At 35.0% G+C, this 24399-nt stretch overlaps 1 protein-coding gene across 2 annotated transcripts in view; it reads left to right on the forward strand.

The window, feature by feature from the left end:
* The window catches only part of LOC132916294 (uncharacterized), an 87672-nt gene extending 65771 nt beyond the window's left edge, over nucleotides 1–21901 (forward strand). For both annotated transcript variants that reach the window (XM_060976173.1, XM_060976174.1), the window contains exons 5-6: nucleotides 4908–5022; nucleotides 5937–21901. In XM_060976173.1, coding sequence (XP_060832156.1) covers nucleotides 4908–5022; nucleotides 5937–6056 — 235 coding nt within the window. In that variant the 3' untranslated portion in view covers nucleotides 6057–21901. The remainder of the gene's footprint in view (nucleotides 1–4907; nucleotides 5023–5936) is intronic.
* Nucleotides 21902–24399: the final 2498 nt, after the last annotated feature.

Genomic DNA, 24399 nt, shown 5'->3' on the forward strand with positions numbered 1-24399 from the left:
TTTTGTCCTTTTCATTTCCTTCCCTATATTTACCTTTTTACCAATTTTGTTTAGGATTATTACGATCTGTCTTCTACTTTTACGATACTTTTTCTTCCTTTATTTTAATTTATACAATCGTGTTTCGTTCTTTTTTATTACCTCACTATTCTTTCTTTCTGTATTACAGTTTTCTCTCACTTATAATTTGCACTTTAATTCTTAATTTTTCATTCTCCTTCGTATAACTTCAAGCTATAATTAATTATCCAACTTTTCCCCTTTCATGGTTCCATTTTCTATTTCATTTGTTCCCCTCCTTTTCTCCTTCTGTTTTACCCATTCCCTTCCCTTTCTTTCCTCGTCTGTCTCTCGCTCTTCTTATCCCTTTCTCTTTTTGTCAACCATCTCCGACTTCTTCGAGCGGGTGATGCACAATTTCAAAAGCTGCAACAGACCGTGGCGTAGATAAGCTAATGACATTACGTTCTATATACAGGCATCAGCGTGAAAAGCTTCCTCCCTCGCGTCATGTTTACACGGCTTCGTCGAAAAAAAAAAGAGAGGAAAAAGTACAAACGCGATGAAAAGCTAGTAGCGAACGCGTAACTACAATGCGAATACGTATCGAACGTTGCGCATTATTTTCTTCCGTGTTTTTCTCTCTCTCTTTTTTTTTTTTTACATCTCTTGATATTCCTGCGTTTTTCATTGCGGTTATTCCGAATAACAACAGGAAAAATATTTTAAATCGCTGTTCAATTATTAACTTTTCTGCATTTTTCAAGTTATTTTCAATCGAATTGTATTTTCTATCGCTAGAAAATTGTTTAAGTACGAAGAAAATACGAAAAAATTGTTACTGATAATAAGATAATTTTTATCTAACTTTTCTATAGGTAATATCTTCCATTTTTTTAATGCTTTCAATTTTTCTCTTGTACTATGCTAGATATTTTCTTATCATCGACGATGAAGAAGAAACAGGTATTTCATAAAATTGAATGTATAATATGTATAATGGCAACTGTTCTCTATCCGAACAGAAGACTAAGAAATTTTTGTTATTAACATGGAACAGAGAGATGCGATTTTGAATATTTTATATTTTTCGTATATTGCGAACCAGCGCTTCTCTAGATTAAAGCTTTAATCTCGTCGAACTAAAGTGCGTATATGCGCGAGCTTTTTTCTTTCCTTTTTTGAATTCTTTTTTTTTTATGTAAATCGATTAGACGCGTTCGAAATAACTTTATGCAATAACTGTGTATCTCATCTGTACGTATATTGAAACCAGTTATTTCGATAATCCCGCGATATTTAAATTCGTTAAAATGCACGAGTTATTTAAAATTTCTTCAATGGATACAGTCGATTCGATTTTTTAAACAGTGTGCGTATATTGCTATACTTTTTTTTTAATGTCCGCAATATACGTACGTAACGATACTAAAAGAATTTACAAGTAAGAAATATTTTCTATAGAAAAATTTATCAACAAAAGTAAGAGCTAAGTCTCAGAAATAATTCCTCCGTGAAACTTTGTTTCATATAGTATTTTTGAACAATGGAATTCACAAGCTGTTCAATCTGTTGTTGTTTTGATTAACGACAGACGGCTAGTATTCCGGAACTCTGATAGGAAGTTTTATTCCAAAAGATGGTGGAATTACGCGTGTCTCATTTTGACGTCGATTTATGGCACCGCGGACAACTGATGTATTGTACTAACAGCGCGTAAATCCATCTTCGAATCAGTCTATTCTTTGTCATTTGCCGAAACTTTTTCCCCTTTAGTCTCGAATTTCAATACAAAGTTAGACATTCTGTATTGAAATCATAAATAACGACTCGCCCAATTTTCCGTACCTTTTTCATAATGTACAATAGCGACAACATATACAATAGGATACATAGTACTCCACAATTAATGTTCTTTTGCGAAAACGCCAGATTTTGCGCAGTTTCATCGATGTTCTGTAGGGAAGCAAGGGGGTTTGAACGTCGTCGTTGAAATACGAGGAAAAAAATTTCGGCGAACCTATAGTTGAAATCGTATAAATACGTTTAATTAAAATCCCGGATACGCTTCCATGGATTTTTCCGCCGATGATATTTTCACATGAGATATTTTCCACCGCATTATGGGCTTCACGCACCGATACTCTCGTACTGTGAAAAATTGGCAGACTGTGTTTCTTCGATATTACACGGAGATACGATAGATTTTTAATGAATAGTTTTAATTTCAAAGAAATTGATTCAGAGTGTTTCTTAGAGAAATGCCTGAGGTGCGAGTCTATGAATTAATCTCCATTTGCAATATTGTGCCAGTAAATCGTTAAATATGAAATGTATTTAGCTTTAAGAAACTACGTACCTATTAAATTGATGCTGTCAATGTGTTTGAACATACATACATATTACATTAGTTGTTTTTATATTCATAGTTTTCGAAAGAAATGTACGTAGATAGATACATATCACATTAGTTGTTTCATATTCATTCTGTTTTTGCATTGGAATCGTTAGCTCCTTTGCCTCTAGTTCTTGACAATCAATGCAACTACTTTTATGTATGAAATATTATACTGCAGATTTGTGCTATGCAACGTTATGGATACAAAGCGTTGTTCTGGATACTTGCTATTGATATCAGGCGAAATGAAATTTTTAAATCCAATTAAGAAGAAAGGAAAAATTATGTTACTATAATTTTGAAGCGTCTATTGATTTTTCACGTGACTCAAAAAAAAAAAAAAAAAATAAAAAAAGGAAAGGATTGTCAAAGAAATTATAATGGCCAATTCGTGATTTCTTATAAATATCATAGCATTTTATAGCAATGTATATTCTTAATTGCTCTAGCAGGAATAAAAATAGATCAATCCAATAATAGTTCTGATGTCAACCAAATATTCCATAGATCCAATAAATACAGAATAATGTATTCCACACGCTACTAAATGTATACAGCACTAAAATATGGTATATGAAATTACGTTAATTTATTAAAATTTACAAAGTAGGAAAATAAATTCCTGCTCTTGAATCGTATCACTCAGCATATGAATCCTACGTTACTAGCACAATTTTATTTGAGTGAAATTCAACATGATTTCAATGTTAAATTCAATTATAGTCTACGACATGCAGTTAGGTTAACTCTGAATATTTATGTTCCAATTTCGCTCGCGTTTCGGTAAACATAAATTTGTAGCGTATCGAGAAAATTTTAATGTAGAATTTGAAGCAAGAAATCACGCGGATTGACGAACATTCTTTCGCATTGGCCTCGCTCGTAAGAAGTCGTTCAACAATAAAAAAACACAATCGAATGGAAAATAAAGAACATGTGGTTATAATTTTTAATTTAAAAACCTAAAGTAAAAGATTACTTTTCTTGAGTCCGCTTTATAAGCTAATATAGACTGTATTATAAGTTAGTATAATACAATATTTACCAGTTAATATCTAATTTTGTTACTAATTATAGGAACATTTCTGAAACAAATTTTGTAGAACGAAATTTTCAAATGACAAAAGTTAATTTGGCTTTGGAAATAGAGCAGACGCGTGCAATTTGTTTTATCGTCAAGAATCGTAACCACGATACGTTTCAATCGAGGCGCATTCGTCGCAGGATGTAATATAATTTGCATTTCGTTGCGCTTTTTCAGCCGTTGCGCCGGGAAATTGAAAGAAAAACAAGATTGGCTGCGTTGACAGGAAAGAGACGGGTGTCAAAGAAACTCCGACGTCGAGAGATCTCTCGATCCACGCTTCGCCTTTCGAGTTTTAATATCCGGAACGCTCGCGTGTATCTTATCTTTAGAGCTTGCCGCTTAGAAGCGAGGATGTAATTTGCCAAATGCGTGCTTCATAAAATTATCCCAGCTGTTAATGTCTCGATAGGTTGTTGACAATTTGAAACTCCTGTATTACAAATTGAATAGATAGTATGTTATCTTCCTTGAACTATTTTTAAACCGTGAAATCGTAACATTACGGTGCTGTGTTTTACATACGTAGATAATTTCAAAACGTTAACAAATCTTTATATATAAACTGATCGCCTTAGTTTCCAACGAATAACGTATGTGCTATTTTCTAGATTGAAAACCTGTTCAGATTTTAACGCAAAATATTCCACTACTACTTTGACGTTCTCTATTGTAATAATTTTTTATTATTGTACTATAATTGTATCGATTAAAACAAATGAAAATCTATATGAATGATATGAAGTTTAAAGAATGGAACGGATAGTGTAATAATTTCCAATTAACTTTATATAGAATTAGATTATTAATTAATTTTTCGTTATAAATTTCACTAGTTCGCCGTTTGATTTGACCTTAAAAATCATATTTTTATCTATGATTACATAACTCTTTTGCCTTGTTGCTTTCAAACTGGTATTTTCATAAGATAAAGTTAACTATTGATCAGACGAAACGTTCATTCGTCTCAAGATAGAGAATTGATATTGAATTTCGTGTCGGTCTTCATAACAATGTAAAATTAACATTATAGGAACGATTAAATTGCTTCATTTTTGAAGATTTCCAGCGAAATCTTGCGATCTAATCCGTAATTATCAATTAAAACTGGAACGTTCAAGAGCATACACGTGGACATCGTAAATCAACTACAAGATTAACAACTAAATCAAACGATAATCTTAAAGAGAATTGCTACTGACGAAACTTATCTTCAAACAAATTCGCGACAGTTATCTGCAAAGTAAAAATTTATGTAAAGATGTATTCGTGTTTTAGCGTGGAAAGTTTCGAGAGATCCTTCTTGCGAATAAACGTTTCAGCTTTGCAGGCTTTAACGTAAAAGCGTAAAAGCATCGAGTGAAAAGTAGAACTACGAAGTTGTGGATAATCGACAGGACTAAAAATGGGATACGTCTGTTGCAGTGGCTTCAGGGAATTTTTGGAATGCTCGCATCATACGATTCGTCGGCAATGTGGCTATGACACAGCTCAATTTGCAAAGGGGTTCCTCGACAGAATGTCGACCTCACTTCTCAAGGTAAATATTTGCCACTTTGCCTCGGGAGAAACTGTTGTCGCCACAACGAGGCACGTCCGGTCGTGTAAAGCTGCAGCTTCCGCGAAGTTACTTAAAATATGTATCTACTGACTTAATATACAGTGCAAAGTACTTACACGGACCTGTATATCGTTGGGAGACGATGTTATATCCCGATGAAAATTTTACATTCATCGAAGATATGAAGGAATTTTTTAATTTCATTATTCTTTAAGATTTTTATCGCCTTTTTAAAATTTTGTTTGCATGTCGTGTACAATATAATTGGATCTACAATTCACCAACAAGATCAATGAATATATTTTTTGGCTATTACATTGATATTATCAACCTTTTGTTTGATACTCGAAGAGAATTAAAAACGGCAGAATAGAATAGAGTATGAAAATCGATGCATAAATTTTCCATTAAATCTTCTGATAAAACAAATCGGGTGGCTTTTCCTTATCGAAGGTGGTGAAATAAAATAATTTATTTTCGTACACACGTACTTGCAATCAATTCCTTATTTATCCATCAATATCAATTTTTAATTTGCCACATTTCTCTCATGTCAGTGTCTCTTATTGCCAATGTTTACTTCGTCAACGATGTTAAAAAATTGCATGATCCAATACAGACATATTAAATCAATCCTTAAACGGTGTAAGCTGAATCAGTCCTCGTGCAAGTACAAATATTTCACGTTTATATCGTTTTCTAAGATATACATTTACATATTGTGTAAACTATCGTATTGCGTCAAATTCAACAGTTTTTTTAGTCCATGCAATTTATCTAGTAACGTGAGTTACCAATGGTCATCGTCACATGTCAACCGGTTGACGTTTCCAATCCACTAGCGATCTTTCCATAACGCTATTAACCTGTACGCGATTTTCGGATGATTTCAGGAACATTGTGCGCCGTATACGGAGAAGGAATGCTGGATTGGTAGCGGCGCTACTAGCGTGTACAAAGTGCAAACACTAGTGGTGGTCGTTTTGGCGGTGCTAGCAAGGTACTTCACGTAAGCGATTAGGCGGCACTCGTAGCCAGAAAAAGGGGACGATTTCCGTGCATCACGAGCGTCGTGCTGAAACCGGGGCCCCCGTTCGTTCTCCGCTTCAGATTCGCCAGAATATTTTTTTATTTTCCGACGAGCAACCAAGAAGAGGAAAAAAAAGGAGGCACGCGCACGCGAGCAACGAGTGGGTCGAGAGTATTAAGAGAGGCAGCGCGAAGGAGAAAAAGGAAAAAGGTAACAAAGACAAAGGGAAGGATGTAGAGAAAGGAAAAAGGAAGGAGACGTAGGACGAGAAAAAGTTAAGGAAAGGGAATAAACCGGCTGGACACGATCAAAGAGAGGCAGGAAGAAAGTTCTCTCGCCACGTTCTCCGCACGCGAACTTCCTCGCCGCGCTCGTGCGGCAACCGTTTCTCTTTGACGGGAAACGCTCGTGGAAAACAAAGAAGAGAACGTGCTTTCGGACACTGCGACGGGCTTAATCATGCAATCAGAAGGCACGTGCGCCAAGGTGAACGTGTTCCATCGTGCTGTCATCACTGCTCTACTATTCGTAGTGCTTCGATGCTCGAGAATCGAATACACGAGCTGGATCGGTTCAAGATCGGATGCTGAATATAAACGCGCCATATCTTGATTACGTTTTAAGTTTTTATTTGTCAAATAGCTGCTCTACTCGAGTATTGCCTCGCGTGTCGTACTAAAGGAGAGAACAGAAAGCGAGGTGACGTGATTTAATAGGGGAATATAGATGAAAACGAATGAAATTTACGAGAGAACATTAGAAGATGTCGATATGACACGTTGAATTCTATTTCGAGCTTTGCTATGGAACAGCAGTGGGAAGGAGGAAATGAAAATTACAACCGTGACACACGACAGACTCGATTCTTTGAAAATGTGGTCATCGAGTGTTTAATCATAGATGGACGACACGTAAAAGCGCTGATACTCGCCTGCTTGGCGCGGATAAGCCTTTAGAACTAAAAATGAAACCATTTTCTCATAGCGACGTATAGCGACGAACTGTATGAAGAAAAGGGGAATCAGACGTGGAACGCATCTGTTGGCGATAAACGTAACTCCGACTAGTCAACATTTGCCATATCTGCTTTCGAAGCACACGCCTCTTGAAAGAAACGAGTATATCCTAGATCTTTCTAACGAATACTAGATGTGATTGCTTCGAGTAAGAACGGGTTGAAGATTCGCACCGAGGATCGGATACCTCAGAAGAACTGCAATTTCACGAGCAGCTTGATGAAGCTGTGGGAAATCAAGCAGAAATGTTCGAGCAAAAGAAGTGTGGTCCTTCGGTCCATCGAAAGATCGGTATAGTCATTCGGATCTAACGTTTCTTTGAAATCTGATAATTCGAAAGGTGTATCCAATTAATTAATTTTTCCTATCGTTCATTTTCATTGTAAAATATGATTCGAAGAATCTCGCATTCATTTACCTATATTTCAATGAATCGTTAATCGATACAGATACGAGAGTAAATTACGCTAGAAATTTTACCAACAAACGTTCAACTTTACATCAAGAATAAATAGACTCGAGAGAGTGAAATCACCGGTTTCTATGGGTTCAAACATCTCCGAGATTAAAACCCACGGTACTTTCGTCGCGAATAGCAGATAATAATACAATACCTACTCTCGCTGTTGGATTTACTGGGAGCGTCGTTGCAGCGAAACGAGGAACAAGTATTCGAGAAATAGCATCCTTGTCCCTGCGTTCGGGTCGGCTGCCATGGGACACAGAGGCGTCGGAGAAAATCGACAAACGAAGCTGGTATCGTTACAACGGGCGCTTCGTCTTGTCTCGCGAGGAGCCCTTGTTGCAACGAGCGTTTCGTGTACAGTGCTAAGCAAACGTTCGAGAAACGAGGTGAATTGTTGGTCATTGAAAGGGATGACGAAAATGAAGAAAAGTGAAAAGGAAGATGGAGGAGAGAGGAGGGAGGAAAGCGTGTCTTCGTTCAGCGTACAGAAAGACGAAAAATAGCGCAGCAGCTTGTGAAAAGAGATTGAAGGAGGACAGGAAGAAAAGAGGCGACGAATCGTGAGCTGATGAAAATGTGACTCGTTTTGGTTCTAGAAACGCGATTTCGAATAGTTAGAAGCAGCTTCGAATGGCTGAACGTGACAGCGGCGATCACACTGTCTGGTATCTCGGCTGCAGACGATGCGACATTTTTCATCGGTGCGACCTCGGCGAAATGCTGGCGGAACTGTGCTGTTTCAGATGCAGAACGTTCTCTAGTTGCTCGATTGCTTATGCAGTCGACACGCCGCGGGTGGCGTAATCGAAAGGCGGAAAGTGACAAGGAACTGATAGTCTGCAATTGCGTGCGGAACTATTTCTATGGAGATATTCCGGATAGATTTCCAAGGAGAACCTAGCGTCCTAGAAATATCAGTAGAAATACCAGCTGCTATTAATATGAAACCTCCGAAGAAGTAGTTGCATTTCGGCAGATCCTCACCTCCTTTTGATTATTCCCACTTTGAGGTTACTGATTCTTGTCTTTCATCAGACGATTTTTAAGATCCGCTTAAACGCTTGTTCTTCGCATATTCTTTTGATGCTTCAAGATCGACCAGCAAAAGACAGTAAAGATATCGGACACTCCATGAACAATTGACAAGATCGTATTATTGCCGTTGTTTTTATAAAATCATTCGACCTGTTAGTGCCGTTTGTAGAATCTGTTTAACTTCAAGACGAAGAAAATGCATCATAATAAATTGGCATTATTTTGCCTTACTGGAAGATAGTTATCATCCATGTTCCTCTCGGACGCCTCTGATTTTATAGTTGGTACGGAAAATATCTTGAAGGACTGTTGTGTCGATACGAACTATCGTTATTCCCTATGCACCCGATCGAGTAGTGTATCGTGGGTCGTAAGTGAAGTGGAAAGAAGAGGAAGAAAGGAGCGACGAAGCCTTTCAGTGGCTGGAAGAGGACGCTGTTCTTCCGCTACGTGCTTCGGCTATCGCTGTAAACAGGGGTAGATAGCGAGCCAACTGTTCGAGGGGTCGATTCTCGTGCTGAAAGGGAATTACTTCCAACGTGGTGGTTCAGCACAAGTCTCACCGGGGGATCTTAGAGTGTTCGAATCGACTTGACGAGCTTTTGCCTACCTACTGACCGTATTTTTTACTGCTAACTATATTTCGTTCTAGAGAACACTGTGTGTGTGTGAAGGAGGAATTAATTATTGGAGAATTTATAATTCGATGTTTATGTGCTAACAAGTTGTGTATTAATAATTCAATATTGTGGAAAATCACTGCTTTGATCACTTAGTGGCGCTGATTTTTATTAAAAGGTATCGTTACGACAATATGGTAACCGGGAGATCCGAAATGAAAAGATGCTTCTTTTGTATTAAGAATCGATTAAACATAGACAATCACAATTCATGGGTACTTACAAGTATAATTTGCTGTTGTGTCAAGGAAGAAGAAGAAAAAGAGCAGTGGAAAACCAACATTGTGACTTATAACAATATAAGTTACGCGTTTGAATATAACACGGGCCTATACATTGAATCTCTGTTCAGAAAGGTTAACAATATTACCGAGCCTGTGACTGATTCTCAAGTACATCAAATTCTACTCACTGCCGCTTTAAAAGTTTTCAATTGTAGAAGAATTTACGTAATGCTACGATCACTGCCCACATTGAATCCAAGATAATCCAGCAAAATAGACGAATCATAAGAAGAAAACGAAGCCAATCGAAAAAGCAAAAAACGTGATTAATGTCCGCATATTGTACAATAAATTGTTGTTACTTCTTGCAATTCTTTTATATCTGCCACTACGGCAGCTTAAGAAGAAAAAGAAGAAGAAGAAGAAGAGAAGAAAAGGAAGAACCGAACTGAACCGTTTCTTACAGAGCGGATTGTGGGTCAGTTGCTTTAAAGCCACTTTGTCACTCGCCATATTCCTCCCTGGCAAGAAAGAGAGAGAGAAACGGTTGACAAGATAGGCGAGAAGTAGGGGAGCAATAAATGATCAGATCGATTTCGCTGTATCGAGCGATATTATATGGCTTCGATGAAAAATAGATGGTTGAAAGAGGCGGCGCAGGTGTATCGGACAACTGTATGACATTGTCTTTCCACATTAAAGATCCGTTTAAAACGGTCCTCTTTCGAGAACGAGTCGTATGATCGTAAAACACAGAGAATACGTTTCTCGAGAGAATTGTTTAACTCAATTTCGAATAACGCGTCTTCTACTGTCTGAAACTTCAACGCAGAGAAGACACGTAGCTCTGTTCTGTATCAATCATACGATGTTTTAAATCTAAAACGCGGAAGAAGAGAAAAAGCGATGGAATCGTTCAAAATTATACGCTGCAGCGATCCGTGGAAATTAATGCAAGCGGCAAAGAGAGAAACGAGATCTGGCCGATTCGAGAAGGAAAATTATCACTCTTCTGCAAATTTCCTCGTCAACGATGAGGAAGCAGCGAATATATAGTATGTACGCAGAATGTTCTGAATGATTGGGAAAGGCCGGACACGAACGTGGTGTAATGGAAAAGAGGAGAAGAAATGGATCGGGTGTCAGCTGCTTCGACCAGGTCTGATTTTCGTGCACGTACCATTCCCTGGTTCGACTCGAAACGCGCTCTAAATAGCAAGCGAAACGCGGACTCGAGAAAAATCACTTTCATCGTCGCACGCGACACGTGACCAAGTCCACGGAAAAATCACGGACGAACGAGAATTCCGCTCTTTTGCTACGTGTCGTTTCTATCTTAAACGGGTCTTAAACCGGGAACGTGGTTACAGTTTGGGAAACGTTCACGATAGATAACCGTGTACGTGTATTATACCAGACGATTTCTTGCCTATTTCGAACGAAATATCGATCGAGTATTATTTCGATAATCGTTTAGAGCAACCTATTCATGGAAAGGTTCCGTAGTATAAAATGGGGAAATTGATCCTTTCTGAAATTTTTATTTCGCAATCGTTTTTTCTATATATTGAGAATTAATTCGAATTAATTTCTGAAAACAACCGATGATTAATTTTTTATCAGATTCAGAACATAGAATGAAAGGTATGGGACATATATCGTGGCGTAGATAATTAATTATGCAAACTGATATTTACATTCGAAGTAAACAAGTGATAAAATTGTTTGACAAATCCTTTCCACAGTCGAAATTTATACGTGTCTGACGGCTATAATTATTATTAATGGCTTTATATGTCAAATTGTCTAATTGAATTTAACACAGAAGCAATTTAAATGAAAGTAAGATAAAAAAAAGAATTTTTGTAATCATCCATGATCTAAGAAAGTCTATACTGGATTAACACAAGGTAGAAGTTATCCATTCTCTGGAAGTTTTTTAATTATTCAGCTAAACTGGTGGATTTATTTTGACTTACAAAAGAGACCAGTTAAGACAGTTTACGGAACAAGACTAACCCTATACGTATAATTATGGTGTTCAAGATTTCTTCTATTTCAATATTAGAAAGTAAAGGTAGTTCGTTATATTGATTAAAATCATTCTACAAATTTTTTTTTTTTTTTTTTTTTTTTTTTTTTTTAACGTGGGGAAATTCTCATGGACACCCGGCCCCCGCAAGCGAGAAACCGGGTAGTGTCGGACTCTTAGTTACCGACTAAAACCACCACGTGGCTGCTTGACGCGCAAGAAAGAGACCCCAAGTGCCCTGGACGCGGGCGGGGATGATGATGATGTTTTCCCCCCTCGACTACTGCTCCCGCTTCATCCCGCCTCGTGCTCCCCTCTACAAATTTTCTACGGAGTCATCAACCTCGGTCGAAATAATTCTGTCAATAATGGTTCTTTGCTTCACATATGATAATTTTATAAACTATTCCTGATATTTTTCTAGTTGTCGTGCACAATTTTTGAATATAAGCGGAAAAAATGAAAAATAAAATCAACTTACTATCATTGTTGGCAACTGTGCTCTTGTCGTGTAAGAATTCAACAAGTGAAAAAAAAAAACAAAATTGTCGATCTCCAAACAGGAGATCGAGTTCTTTATTTCCACTCAATTTATACAATAATTAAATGGTAAACCCTTTATAGTATTTGCGGTTCGCAACGATAGACTTTTAATATTCAGGCTGGTTCGGACTTATTCAGATGATTTTGACAGGAGTATTTATATTCTTTATTCGTTGGAGTAGTAAGTGACTTTGGTCGTACTTATCATATATTTCTGAGAATGGGTAGAATGACCGAATGCTACCCAGACGGTCACTCGTGATAAGGCGCTTGGAATTTACTATCTTATCGCATAATCAGTCGAATTTCACCTGTGACACTCTCAACGTTCACATTTCCGTGACACTGGTTACACGAATTGAATTCGATAGAAACCGGATTCCAGGTTCCGTCACTCGCATCTCGCAGAGACATAGCTGATGCGTGTAATTTATGCATGCTTCCATCACGGTAAGCCTTGTGACGTATCTTGCAACGCGTGACAAATAGATCGTTGCCTTTGAAGCCAACATTGTTGATCCAACGACTCAACGTGAACTCAAATCCAAAGTCACTCAGACGAATTGAGTAACGATAGAACCTGGTACAGGAATCCTATGTGCGACTTATCCTGTTAGTATGAACCGTACGATATCTGTTAAACGTCTTATGTATATCTCATAATCTAATTTGCTTAAAGCTTTCGCTATTATGGAGGATTATTATCGCTCTTTATGAAATGACCTTCCTTGTGTTACGAGCACTATCCTTGCACGGTTGTTCGCCGCACGATCTTCATATTTTTATCGAAAATGATAGAAAATGTTCGAATTGTACGATACAAAATATAATTATCTAGTCCTTTGAATAATTAAAAATTATGAACATGAACATTGTCGATGAATGATATAAGATTCACTATAAACAATTGCGACGAGAATACGGACGTATGTCCGTATGCGTCAATGCTATTTAAAGAATGAAACTTAGTATATTTTATTCGCAAAATATAAACTATTAAGATTTTAAGGTAAATAAAATTTTTAGAAAAAAATTATTTCGCGGCTAATTAGATAATTTAACATGTATGTATGTATTGGCAGCGAAAGGATTAATGAAGAAGATATGATTCCACTCAAAAATATTTTGAACACTTCTTTCGTGGGTTAACAAGCAGGCTTTAAAAAAAAATCCGTCACTTTAATGTTGAACACGTAGTAATTTAATAGTTTGCGATGAAACTTAATTTTTCATAATTCTTCAGAAAGTTCACAGCCGAAACGTTGTTTTCTTTCTTTGCTATGTCAGTATAAACGACTTGCTCGTTCCTTCGTCCAGGATAATTCGACTTGTTATTGATTGCTTTTTGAGAATGAGCAGTAACGAAGAAACTCTATTAGTAATAATTTATCTTGCTCTTATTCTTACCGACAACTGCTTTATCTTTTTTCCACGGTTACTTAAATTAGCATTATTTCGAGAATATTTACAATGTTCATGTTTATTGACGCGATTATTAGCGAATGTGTTTGACCCAAATTTGGAAAGAGATTGTTACTTAATTTCGAATCAAAAAGTTGAAGCTCTTACAATTTAATTAAGGCTTCCGTATGCAAATCCTACCCTTTTGGGAACAGTATCCTGACGTTTAACATTGAAGCTAGTTTCATTTGAGATCAAGAGACACACTGGAATTGTATCGTCCCTTTATACAGTTCGTGAAAGTTTCGCTTTTGCTTGAACGACGGCGTTGCCGTTCCACGGTGATATTCGACTCGAGTAGAAATAGCCAAGAAACTTCTACGGAAAAATTGTAATAAACGTTTCTCGTGTCACAGTATCAGTAGCCCATAATTTTTATAATTTGGAAAGTTGCATTATATTTGTTCTTAAGTTTCGTTTTCCATTAGACCATTAATCCTTGCAGAATTTGCGAGGTCAAAGTTAACTTTTAATGACGCGCAGCTCGGCATCTGTGACAAAGTTGTGACCAGGCTACGCGGCAAAGAAAGATGGAATCCAATATTTGTTGTTTGTGTCAATAGAAAGATAGAGGTGGAGACTGTAGTAAGGGGAAATGTTTCGTGTAAATAATCTCCTTGTATACATGTGTAAATAATGCTACCAGTTTCGAAGAGATACTTCAAATATAAACATCCGCACGAACGTGAAATGCTGAATATTAATTGAACATATGGGTGGTACGAATGATCGAAGAATATTTCGTATTATTAGTCGGATGTAAAGTTGCATAATATCGAAAGATTCATAATTTAGAAGCGTATCCGATTTTAAATTATTTTACGTTGTTCATCGAAATATGCGAAGTTATATTGAAATTGGCATTTTAGTACACGATTTTCTATTAATTATTCATCGCGTCAGATTTCTATTTTAATTTGACAATTTTCAACCTTTACATATTAAAAATTAGGAAACTATATAAAATAATCGAATAAAATATTCAAGAGAGAACATTTCTACTAAAACCAGGTGTTATTATATTAAACGTACGAAATGTATAAAACAATCAAATAAGATTTACACTCGATAGCCATTAGTTTAAAAACAGAAATTATAAAATATTATTTAGTTTCTCGATTTACGTCCTTATTTATTTAATCGTATTTACGCAAAACTTTCGTGAAAGGAAAAATCAAAGCCTGCGAGCTTGAATAGGTAGAAACGCAAAGAGAGACAAGACCATGGCAGCTGGCCTTTCATCGAGTCAGAGTTGTAATTTAGTATCCACATTCGTGGACATAGCAGCGTAATTACCGCGGTGGTTAATTGACGCAGGCAATGCGTGGCTGCTCATCATACGAACGGCGCCATAACATCGAATCCCTGTGGTTTCATCGGGACTCATTTTTGCGGTCACCCTGTTATTCCTCATTAAACCTGTTCAAACCCTTCTCTCTAGCATAATCGATGCTAGATCGATCCATGGAACATTTAACGAACTTCTGTTCATTAGTGTTTCAAGTGTATCCGTATTTCGTAATCTTCTTTTACTTTTGTTCTAGGGTAGTAGAATTTTGGAAAGGATTTGTTCAGACTAAAAGGATGAAAATATAGTATAGGTGAGAAGTATATAAATTTTATACTTTTCAAGACTAGATTGTAAATGTTTATGCATTTATTGGGAAATTAAAATACGTAAAAATGAAGAAAATTCAAAGTGAAGTACTATTATAAAGTATTATATACTTTGTGTTATTTTATAAATATAGTAATTTATAATTAGATTCGATTAGAGAACGAAATGAATCTGTAGCTTTTACTTCTTTGGTCGTGTTGAAGAAAATATAAATTTGTATAAACATTTGCAGTCTGTCTATAAATTACTATTATTCTAGTCACGATATTGAACATGATAATTTAAATGTAATAAATTCGGTTTTTAAGTTACTGGTGATGGTAATCGAGAAAAAGAACTATTTGCGACAGGGTTTTTTTTTTTTAATTGGAAAAGATCGTCGTATACGAAATTATTTATATATAGCGAATGAAGAAATTATTTAAAATTATTTATTACATCTGCGTGGATTCGTTTCGCAGTACTCGGTTTTTCTAGGAATAAAAAGGACGCTTTCCCATTTTTTGCAACATAACGATCACGTTTATCGACAGAATTATCGAGTAATTACTCGATAATTAAAACGTATCGGGTGCCTTCATTTATTTATTGGCTAAAATTTTTCATGTTAAACTGCTAGTCAGGCATTTGTCAGATTTGTATAAATCATTTTAGAAAATGTTGTATTATTAGGTCGGTACATGCGGAGTTGCTTTTAAAAATCTAATAAATTAGAAATGTTTTCGTTCCTACAATTCCAAAGCGTTTTTTAAAAAATTGTTACATGTTACAATTTCTAAAAAAGAATATACGTGCCACGAAGCTCAAATTTTGAAACAAGCATATTTTACATGAACGAAACAAATAATAGATACATTAAAAAAAGAAAAAAAGACATTGTCGAGGAAAAAGTTAAAATTATAATTAATGTTATCATTACGTACGAAGGAATACAAGTAAAGACACTCGCTGTCTTCAATATTTTCACGACTTGAAATCCAATAAAGAATTGCTTAATATCGGCATTAAGTATTTCCCACCGAATTCTCGTGTTAATCGAACAGAGATGATATATTCACGATATGGATTTTAGCGGTAATACTATATTCGTTGAGTCATGATTTTCTAATGCACTACAATGCAATGTTAATTATTATATCATAATTTCGTTATTTTTATGGAAAAGACATTCGCCTATCGTTAACCTGTTAATCAAGAGCAATAAGTTAAATTGTCATTGCATCATACTTGCATAGCCATTCTTTTTGTAATATTATTATAACAACAGTTGCATCATTTTTACATTTTTCACAAAATTATATATTATCACCTAATGTGTGGTAAATTATAATTTTTTTTATTTCTGTCTATAAGTCACACGCCTAATGTCCTTAAGATGAAAAAAAGGACGTTTTAATTAAAAAATAAAATCTATATTAGGTAGTCACTATTATTTATGTTTAAAGATTGTTCACTTATTTTAATAAATATACTACATATAAAATTAGCATAAATAACATTTTTTATATAATTAATGTTTAATGGAGTTAATTTATGTAAAAGTAGCAAGTGATTTATGGGCAAAAATAATTCTTCGATTAACAGGTTAACGTTAACACACACTTGGAGCGATCAATTACGAATCAATTACGAGGTAACAATAATCGATCGTACGCGAACATGTCAAACTAAAGGGAAGAAACGATACGTAAGAAACGACAAGAAAAAGCATACATTTCGCGAAACATTCTGTGGTCAGCAATTAACCGCGTGGAAATACAAAGTAATCCAAGAGCTTCGTTCGCTGTTTTCGCGTATCAAACTTGGACGAGTAGAGAATGCGCGCAAACAGCTTTCCACGGAATTGTATCCGAAGCTTTAACGACTAGTTTAAATAATGCGATTCGTGGTTTCTCGAACGGGAAGAACGATCCTTGCACTTTTCCTATACGAATTGATTTTTCGCGAGAAACCCTTCTTCGTTTAATTTATTCTCATCGCCTATTTATTGCTTTTTATTCTACCGTGCCACTGAATTGGAGAATTAGGATTTGCTTGTAAAATATTCAAATAATATTTCGTTATAATTATCGTACTTCTGGAGTGAAAACATAACATAAGTGGAAATATAACATTTATTTTTCTATTTCTTCTTTTTCTTTCTCTCTTTCTTCTTTATGTGGAACCGTGTGTTTGACTGACACGAAAATATTAGCACGGCTGGAGGGACTAGTAGAAGTGTTACGCGTTCACAGAAGGTTGTTGTAAGTTAGGAGTAAAAAGTGACAGAACCTAGATCCCCACGCTATCACGCATACGTGTCAGGTACAGCATGTGAAATTCATGATTTTTGCATAGCTCAAAATTCTCGAGCCTCGGATAATATATATATACACACACATACGTACTCCATGTGTCGATTAGCACTCCTTTGCCTCGATATAATTATCGCAGTTATCTTTGCGTTAATCAGCCCCCAAGAAGTAATATCCCACCTTTATTTCTAGTAAAAATATATAAATTGTTTATGTATAAAAGCTCTTAAAATCTTAAAAAGAGAAATAGAAAAGTAATCTGGAATAATGTTACTCTATTAGTACATAACTATGATTCTCGGTATTATCCAAAAGGAAGAAAAATTGTTTCCTACTTTTGCAGAATGAAAACATGGAGCACGATAATTATCACAAACGAAAAGAAAATAAATTCTAGTCGACTACTGTCTTTAGTGGCAAGGTAGTGATAACGAAAGGGTGTTTAAGCGTTAAGAAGGTGGGATGTTCCTCGAGTCGAGAACGATCGCAGTTATTCTGATTATTTTTGTACCGTGTACATATTGTAGACGAAGATGATTAATTAACCGGGGCCAGGATGAAGCTTCAAAGCTTTTGTACGCCACTCGTATGTATTTCCCACTATCTTCGTCGATTTTTAAACTTAACGTTCCTTTCCATCGTCACCGTGGTCCCTTTTATAAACGAAGAAAAAGGAAACAATAAGATCGCGGACGATACGATCGATACTCGTCTCGCGATAAAACGAGTCCTGGTCGTAGTTACGCTATTATTTAGTCATGATAGTCGTGCTCGACCCATTTTTTTTATTATTATTATTATTATTATTATTATTATTATTGCTATTATTACTACTATTATTAATATTATTAATATTAATAGATTTGTACATAGGAGGTATTATATGTTAATTTTCTAATAATTTAGAATTAATGGAGAAAACGGGAAAAAAGCGAAGAATGGTGTTGAATGTTTTCGATAATTTTGTAACTTAGAAAAGTTAGTAGCGTTGAAAAAGTTGGCGAGACCAACATGCGTGAGAATGGAAGAGCAACTAATAATAAGTAAATCGTTGTTAATTGTGCTGAAGTAAATTGATCTGATAACGTTGAAAAAGTATTTTTGTTCGAAGAATAATATGTAATCGATTAGGTTGAATGCAACCCGCTTGTATATATCGATTGTAACTGACCTATCATATGGTGTATGTTGTGATTCGGAAACTTGGGGTTGGAGTCCTACGAGTATTATTTTAATTCACGCGTAATGCTTAGTATGAATTATATTTTTGATATGGAATATATTTATTAATTTCTATCAATTGGCATTGCGGAGTTTATTTTTTCTCTCAATCTTCATATTTACTAATATTTATTACTTTTTATTTAAATAAAGAATTTCTTTGAAGATACAAGTATATTTATTATATGTGTTTCATCAAAACTAATATATCATTTATCACGCATACAAACATACACGTACGTTCATAATTCTTTACGTACATATTATCCCAGAACCTATATGTTTCCCTAATGAGAACGCCACTGAAATTTCTATTCGTTTCTTGAAGATAAGTTCGTTCATTTAAGAAGCAGTTGCGCGATTGCAGTGGATCCATAGCTTATGCCAATATTTGAACGGTTTTAAGTATTTTTGTATACTTTGTATATCGTTCTTGATCGAAGGAAAAAAAATATATGAGGACTTATTCTCGAGAGGTGCATCCATATATCGTATAATAAAATGTTTACTTAAAATGTAAAGTCGTTTCAGTGTGTGTACACTAAACCGGAAGACTATTTTTGAAAATCATCTAGTATGTAGCCACGAGAAAACTCAGTTTTGTTTACAAAATGTAAATCTTGATAAAATGAACATCTGTCTACCAAGGATGTGTACGCAGATCCTTAAAAAAATTTGTAGATGCTCATTTACAAGGTGGTTGCACGTAAGTATATACATATACAGCACGTTTCATTATTAAAAGACGAAGGACCATACGTTAAGTATTTATCTTTATAGTTACGTGTGAATAATATGTATGCGAATGAACTCGGTTGTTTTGAGAGAAAACGATTGCATAGTTTTGAAAAATAATAAATAAGTTTCAATGTAAAATAAAATGTAGTAAAACGATTTCTACAAATGTATTTGTTGCATCATTATTTTACATTATTCTAATGTTATTGCGATCTTAAAAAAATATAAAAATTACGGATTATATGCCACACGTTCTTTCGAAATATCGAATTCATTTTCAAGTTAAGGAACAAAGGACGCGCACAGTTCGAAACGACATACAGAATAATAGGGGTGGATTTGTTGAATGACTGGCTGGTATTGAGTGTGTAAAATTTCTGAAAAGTTCAATTAACCGGAAATACGTGCGTATATTTTCAAAACTTGAATTATAGACCCTGGACGAAAAATTGAGAGTGGATTCGAGCGAAGAGTTTATGGTCTCGCCAACTTATTCGTATTTAATCGTCGCTAGTTCAGTACATGTATATAATAGCGCACTGGATTATGCGAATAGAGAGAAAATATCGAGGAGAATGCGTTAATATCGCGATATATCGTTCGTAGACATTTATTGATAATTATTATTTGTCTGATAGATGTCTAAGAATGATGAACCTGATTTGTAAAGAGAGATAGCAGAGAATGTCGTTATTTGTATTATTATAAATACATGAAATTTTTTCAATATCGTCGTAGCCTATCGTGGAATAAATTTTTCTTGCCGACGGAGAATTTATACGTGTAAAAAAAAAAAAAAAAAAAAATCGAACGTTGTCCTACAGCGATTCTGAAACAAAGGAACGAATCGAGCCGTGCGTGGCTGTGAAATCTTGTGACTAGATTCGGTTAATTGATAAAATATCCTATGTTAGCAAATATGATTAGACTAATTAAAATTCGAATATAAAAATTGGTTAATATCGACGCACACAAGGCTGATGAGGTCAACGTTGTATCCGATATTGAATATTGGAAAGACGTTCGTACAAGAGTGGGAGGAGAAAGTGTAAAAAAATGTAATTAATGGTGTTGATTTAAAATGTTCGTTTAAAATTAACGCATTGGCGGTAAATAATTTTATGAAGATCCTAAAATACAAAGCTAGCTAAAATAAGGCATTTCAAGATTTACTTTCGAATGACGTTATCAACCCTTAAACTGCACTCCATATTTTATTTCATTCAATTCTTTGCAGTTTTCAATATTCTTCGACATTGTAATTTAATTTCAAACAATTTTTAGTTTAAATAAAAAACTCTTTTATTTAATTAAAAAATACGTCAACGTAGGAAAGCTATTGGTTACAAAGATATAAAAATATAATATTGAAGTCACAAAGAACTTTCAAAAATAGGTTACTCGATATAAATCAATCGAGATAGAATGTGGAATGTTACTCAAACCTTAAAGGTTAATTGATTTAAATACGAGAACTCCTTCTTTACTGAATGTCCCCGATAACTGGCCTGCCTGGCATTATTTTGCTCGTCTGCTACGACTGTAGTCATTAAATTAGAAAATTAATTGGCTCTTTAAAAATCGTCTTGTAAGATCACTCGATTTTCCCTTCCTGTCTCGATACACAGTGTACTTCACATAATCTTTTTCTTTTTCTACTTCTCTATAATTTTCGAATATACGATGCATGAGAGTGAAAGGAACGAATATTCTATTCACGAATAACAGTTGAAACGTTAGTTACGGAACTTCAGAATCGAACGAGTTAAAGGAGATAATAATCAACTATTGAATGTTGGAGGATCGCTGGCAACAGATCCTAAAGTAAGAGAAATGTACATAAAAATCTCGAATAAGCGGAGAACTTAATTCCGCAATGTATAGAAGCTATTTATCGTATGCGTTAACTGTGCACCAATTATATTTACGATCGTTGTCGATACGGATTCGTTTTTGCGAATGAACGTATCCTTACAGTGTTCGCGCGTGAGAATGTATAATAAGCATGTACGAGCGTGTCCTCTGTATTTATAGGAAAATGATGATAGCTAGTAGCGAAAGAAGAGATAAATCGTACATGTGCGTCGTTAAAGCCGTTCGTATTTTCAGCACCGAAGTGTATTATCGTTCGCGAACTTCAAGTCTGTACATTTTATTTGCGTCGTCGTTGTTTTTCAGAGAGAGTGAGAGAGAAATAGCAAGCATATGAAACGAGAAAGAAAGAATGAACTGCGTGGCGCATCGCGAGTATTTCGTCTGAAGAAATGTAGAATCAGACATGACAAATAAAGAGAATCGAGAGTCGATTGTAGTTTGTGCGCGTCCAAGAAACGACAGTATGAGAATGGAAAAGAATATTTATTTGTAAAATAATCGATAGAGAGAGAGAGAGAGAGAGAGAGAGCCGTGTAAATAAATCTCGTTTACGAACTGGAAAGTTTGGGACGGAATGTAAGATAACTTAATACATTCGAAATAAAAATCAATTATTTTTCTTTAATCGTGTGATACCGTTCTTTATACCTGTTACACCGACTTACATTTTGAATTTTAAATTTTAAATTTTCGAACGCTGCAAGGTAATTTTTTTCTTATGAATTTGTGAGGAGATATTATTTCATAAATATTTTATCAAACATATTCATAGAAGAGGATGGCCAACGAACTTGATTTAATTTTTAATAATTCTGTACTTTGGTTCCCTGGATTACTGGGTTATGAATGAGGGTAATGAGTGGTAAGCAAAAGACAATGTTTCAAGTAACATGTAACTAAATTTAGTTTAATATTTTTGTTACAAAAGTTGGTTTTGAGAAAGCAATATCGTGTTAAAGATCAAATTATATTAAACTGATCAATGTCAAACAATCTGTGATCCAATTAATTCTTTCAAATCACTGGCGAATAACTAAGTTCTTCGTGATTTAAATATAAATGAGATTTTGTAAATTTACTTAATAAATTTCCGTTACCTTGAGAGTTTCGTGTAATTAATTTTAAGTTATTCATGTCACTCGATCAAAGTTGAGAAGGGGATAAAAATCAAAGAACGAATCTGCTAAGAAATCTCTTACTATTATAATTATTTTCAACTGTAACTAAATTAGATTATTTTTGCAAATTTTATGCTACATATCAACAAAACGTTGTAATTAAAATGAAAATTATGATCAGAATATCAATAGTTAATTTTCGGAAGCAAAATAATATTTGATCATACAAATTGGACAAATAATCAACGTCAACCGCATTAAACGTCATTTACCAAATAAAGGTAGACCATTGTACAATTTCAACAACTATAATGTGTACATTTTACTTCAAACAAATTAAACTTTAATATGTGTTAAGCATAATATATCACCACCAATTATACTGCTAATTTTGCAAATTTATATATTTATGAATACAATTACAGAAATAGAATTTGTATAGAGATTTATTTTACTCTGTTAATATTACAAGGGATTATTCATCTCGATATTTTGTATATTTTTGCATATGACGAGCATCCTATACATTTTTGTACGTTCAAATATCATATAAATGCATAAACATCCGGACTCCAATTATTGCAATATCGATCTTGGTTAACCCAGAAATGCTTGCACTCTTTGAAAAAATGATTATCAAGTATCTAATTCTATTTTGTCATGGAGAAATTTTTAACGATCTTAGAATCATTAGAAGATCACAAATTTATAATTTAATTAGACAGATACAATCCTACTATGACAAATTGATTTTTAAAAATATTGTAAGTATGGGATTGTAAAACTGAAGTTCGCGATTGTCAAACTTTATAGAACTTTATATCTTGTTACTCAATAAGCTCCTTATTTTCAAATTCTTTATCGTCTGAATCTTAGGTCAGTTTAAGATGGATCTTCTACGCTGATAGAAGATTTACGATGTCAATGCAAATTAATATTTCAATAGTAAACGTATGTACTAGTACATATTCCAACTAGTAAAATGTAAAAGCATTATTGCTATATTTTTTAACAGACCATTTAGATTTATAACGTGGTAATTTCATGAAAAGGTAGTAAGTGATGTTTCTACAAATAATTAGTAATTCATCGTTAATTTACATAGTGTTAATTATGGATCGAAATACCAGAATACTAAGGTATATATCGGTGATAGTATATACGCATACATAAAAGAAAAAATTCTCGTGCCAACATTCCCTTGTCGTCGCAATAATTTCTCCAACGATTACGCTGTCCGATTTAAATCTGCCCCTTAAAATCGACGACGGGGGCGAAGAAATAAAATAATAAATGTCTCTATTCGTGCCGTTATTAAAAAACAATATCGACCAGCAAAAAGTACAGCGGGACAAAGCGAGTAGACCCTGGACGACCAGGCCGATAAAATACGCTTCAGACGCGCTCGAAATCCGTCCCCGAATAGGTTTTTCCCCCTCTGGCTATTCTCTTCGTTGCCTCTCTCTTTTATTTCTTTTTTTCTCTCATTGGGGTTGGTAACGTTTCGTTCGCAACGTGCCGGTTTATCCGGCGTTATGCTGTCGCGCGCGTGACACCGCTCGAAAGTCGAGGCCGGCCCCGTTAATTTACGAGTTTCCCGGAGGTATTACAACAAATCCGCGATCGAGAGACAAAGGCGAGCCTGGCGATTTTCACGCGCGCAAATATATCGATCCAAAGTTTAGTTAATCGCCGGAAACTGCCACCCCCGCGGGATGCCGCAACTGGCTAGAACCACCAGCGGAACGTACAGGCCGTATCAAACCTGACGTTACTGATGGTTATGGGGCGAGAGCGGAAAGTACGTAGAGGACGTATAGTGTATTCACCGATTGGACGAGTGGAATGTAGAATGTAGAGCGATGGTTTGTTGGAAATGGAAGAATGATCGAGGAACGAGGATTGTATTGTGTGACGAGTTTTACGATGGTACGTACTTTGTTTCTCTTTTTCTTTTTTTTTTTTTTTTTTTTTGTTATTAAATGATGATTTATGGTACGGGGAA

The sequence above is a fragment of the Bombus pascuorum genome, chromosome 2 (genome assembly GCF_905332965.1).
Source record: "Bombus pascuorum chromosome 2, iyBomPasc1.1, whole genome shotgun sequence".
NCBI classification, from domain to species: Eukaryota; Metazoa; Arthropoda; class Insecta; order Hymenoptera; family Apidae; genus Bombus; species Bombus pascuorum.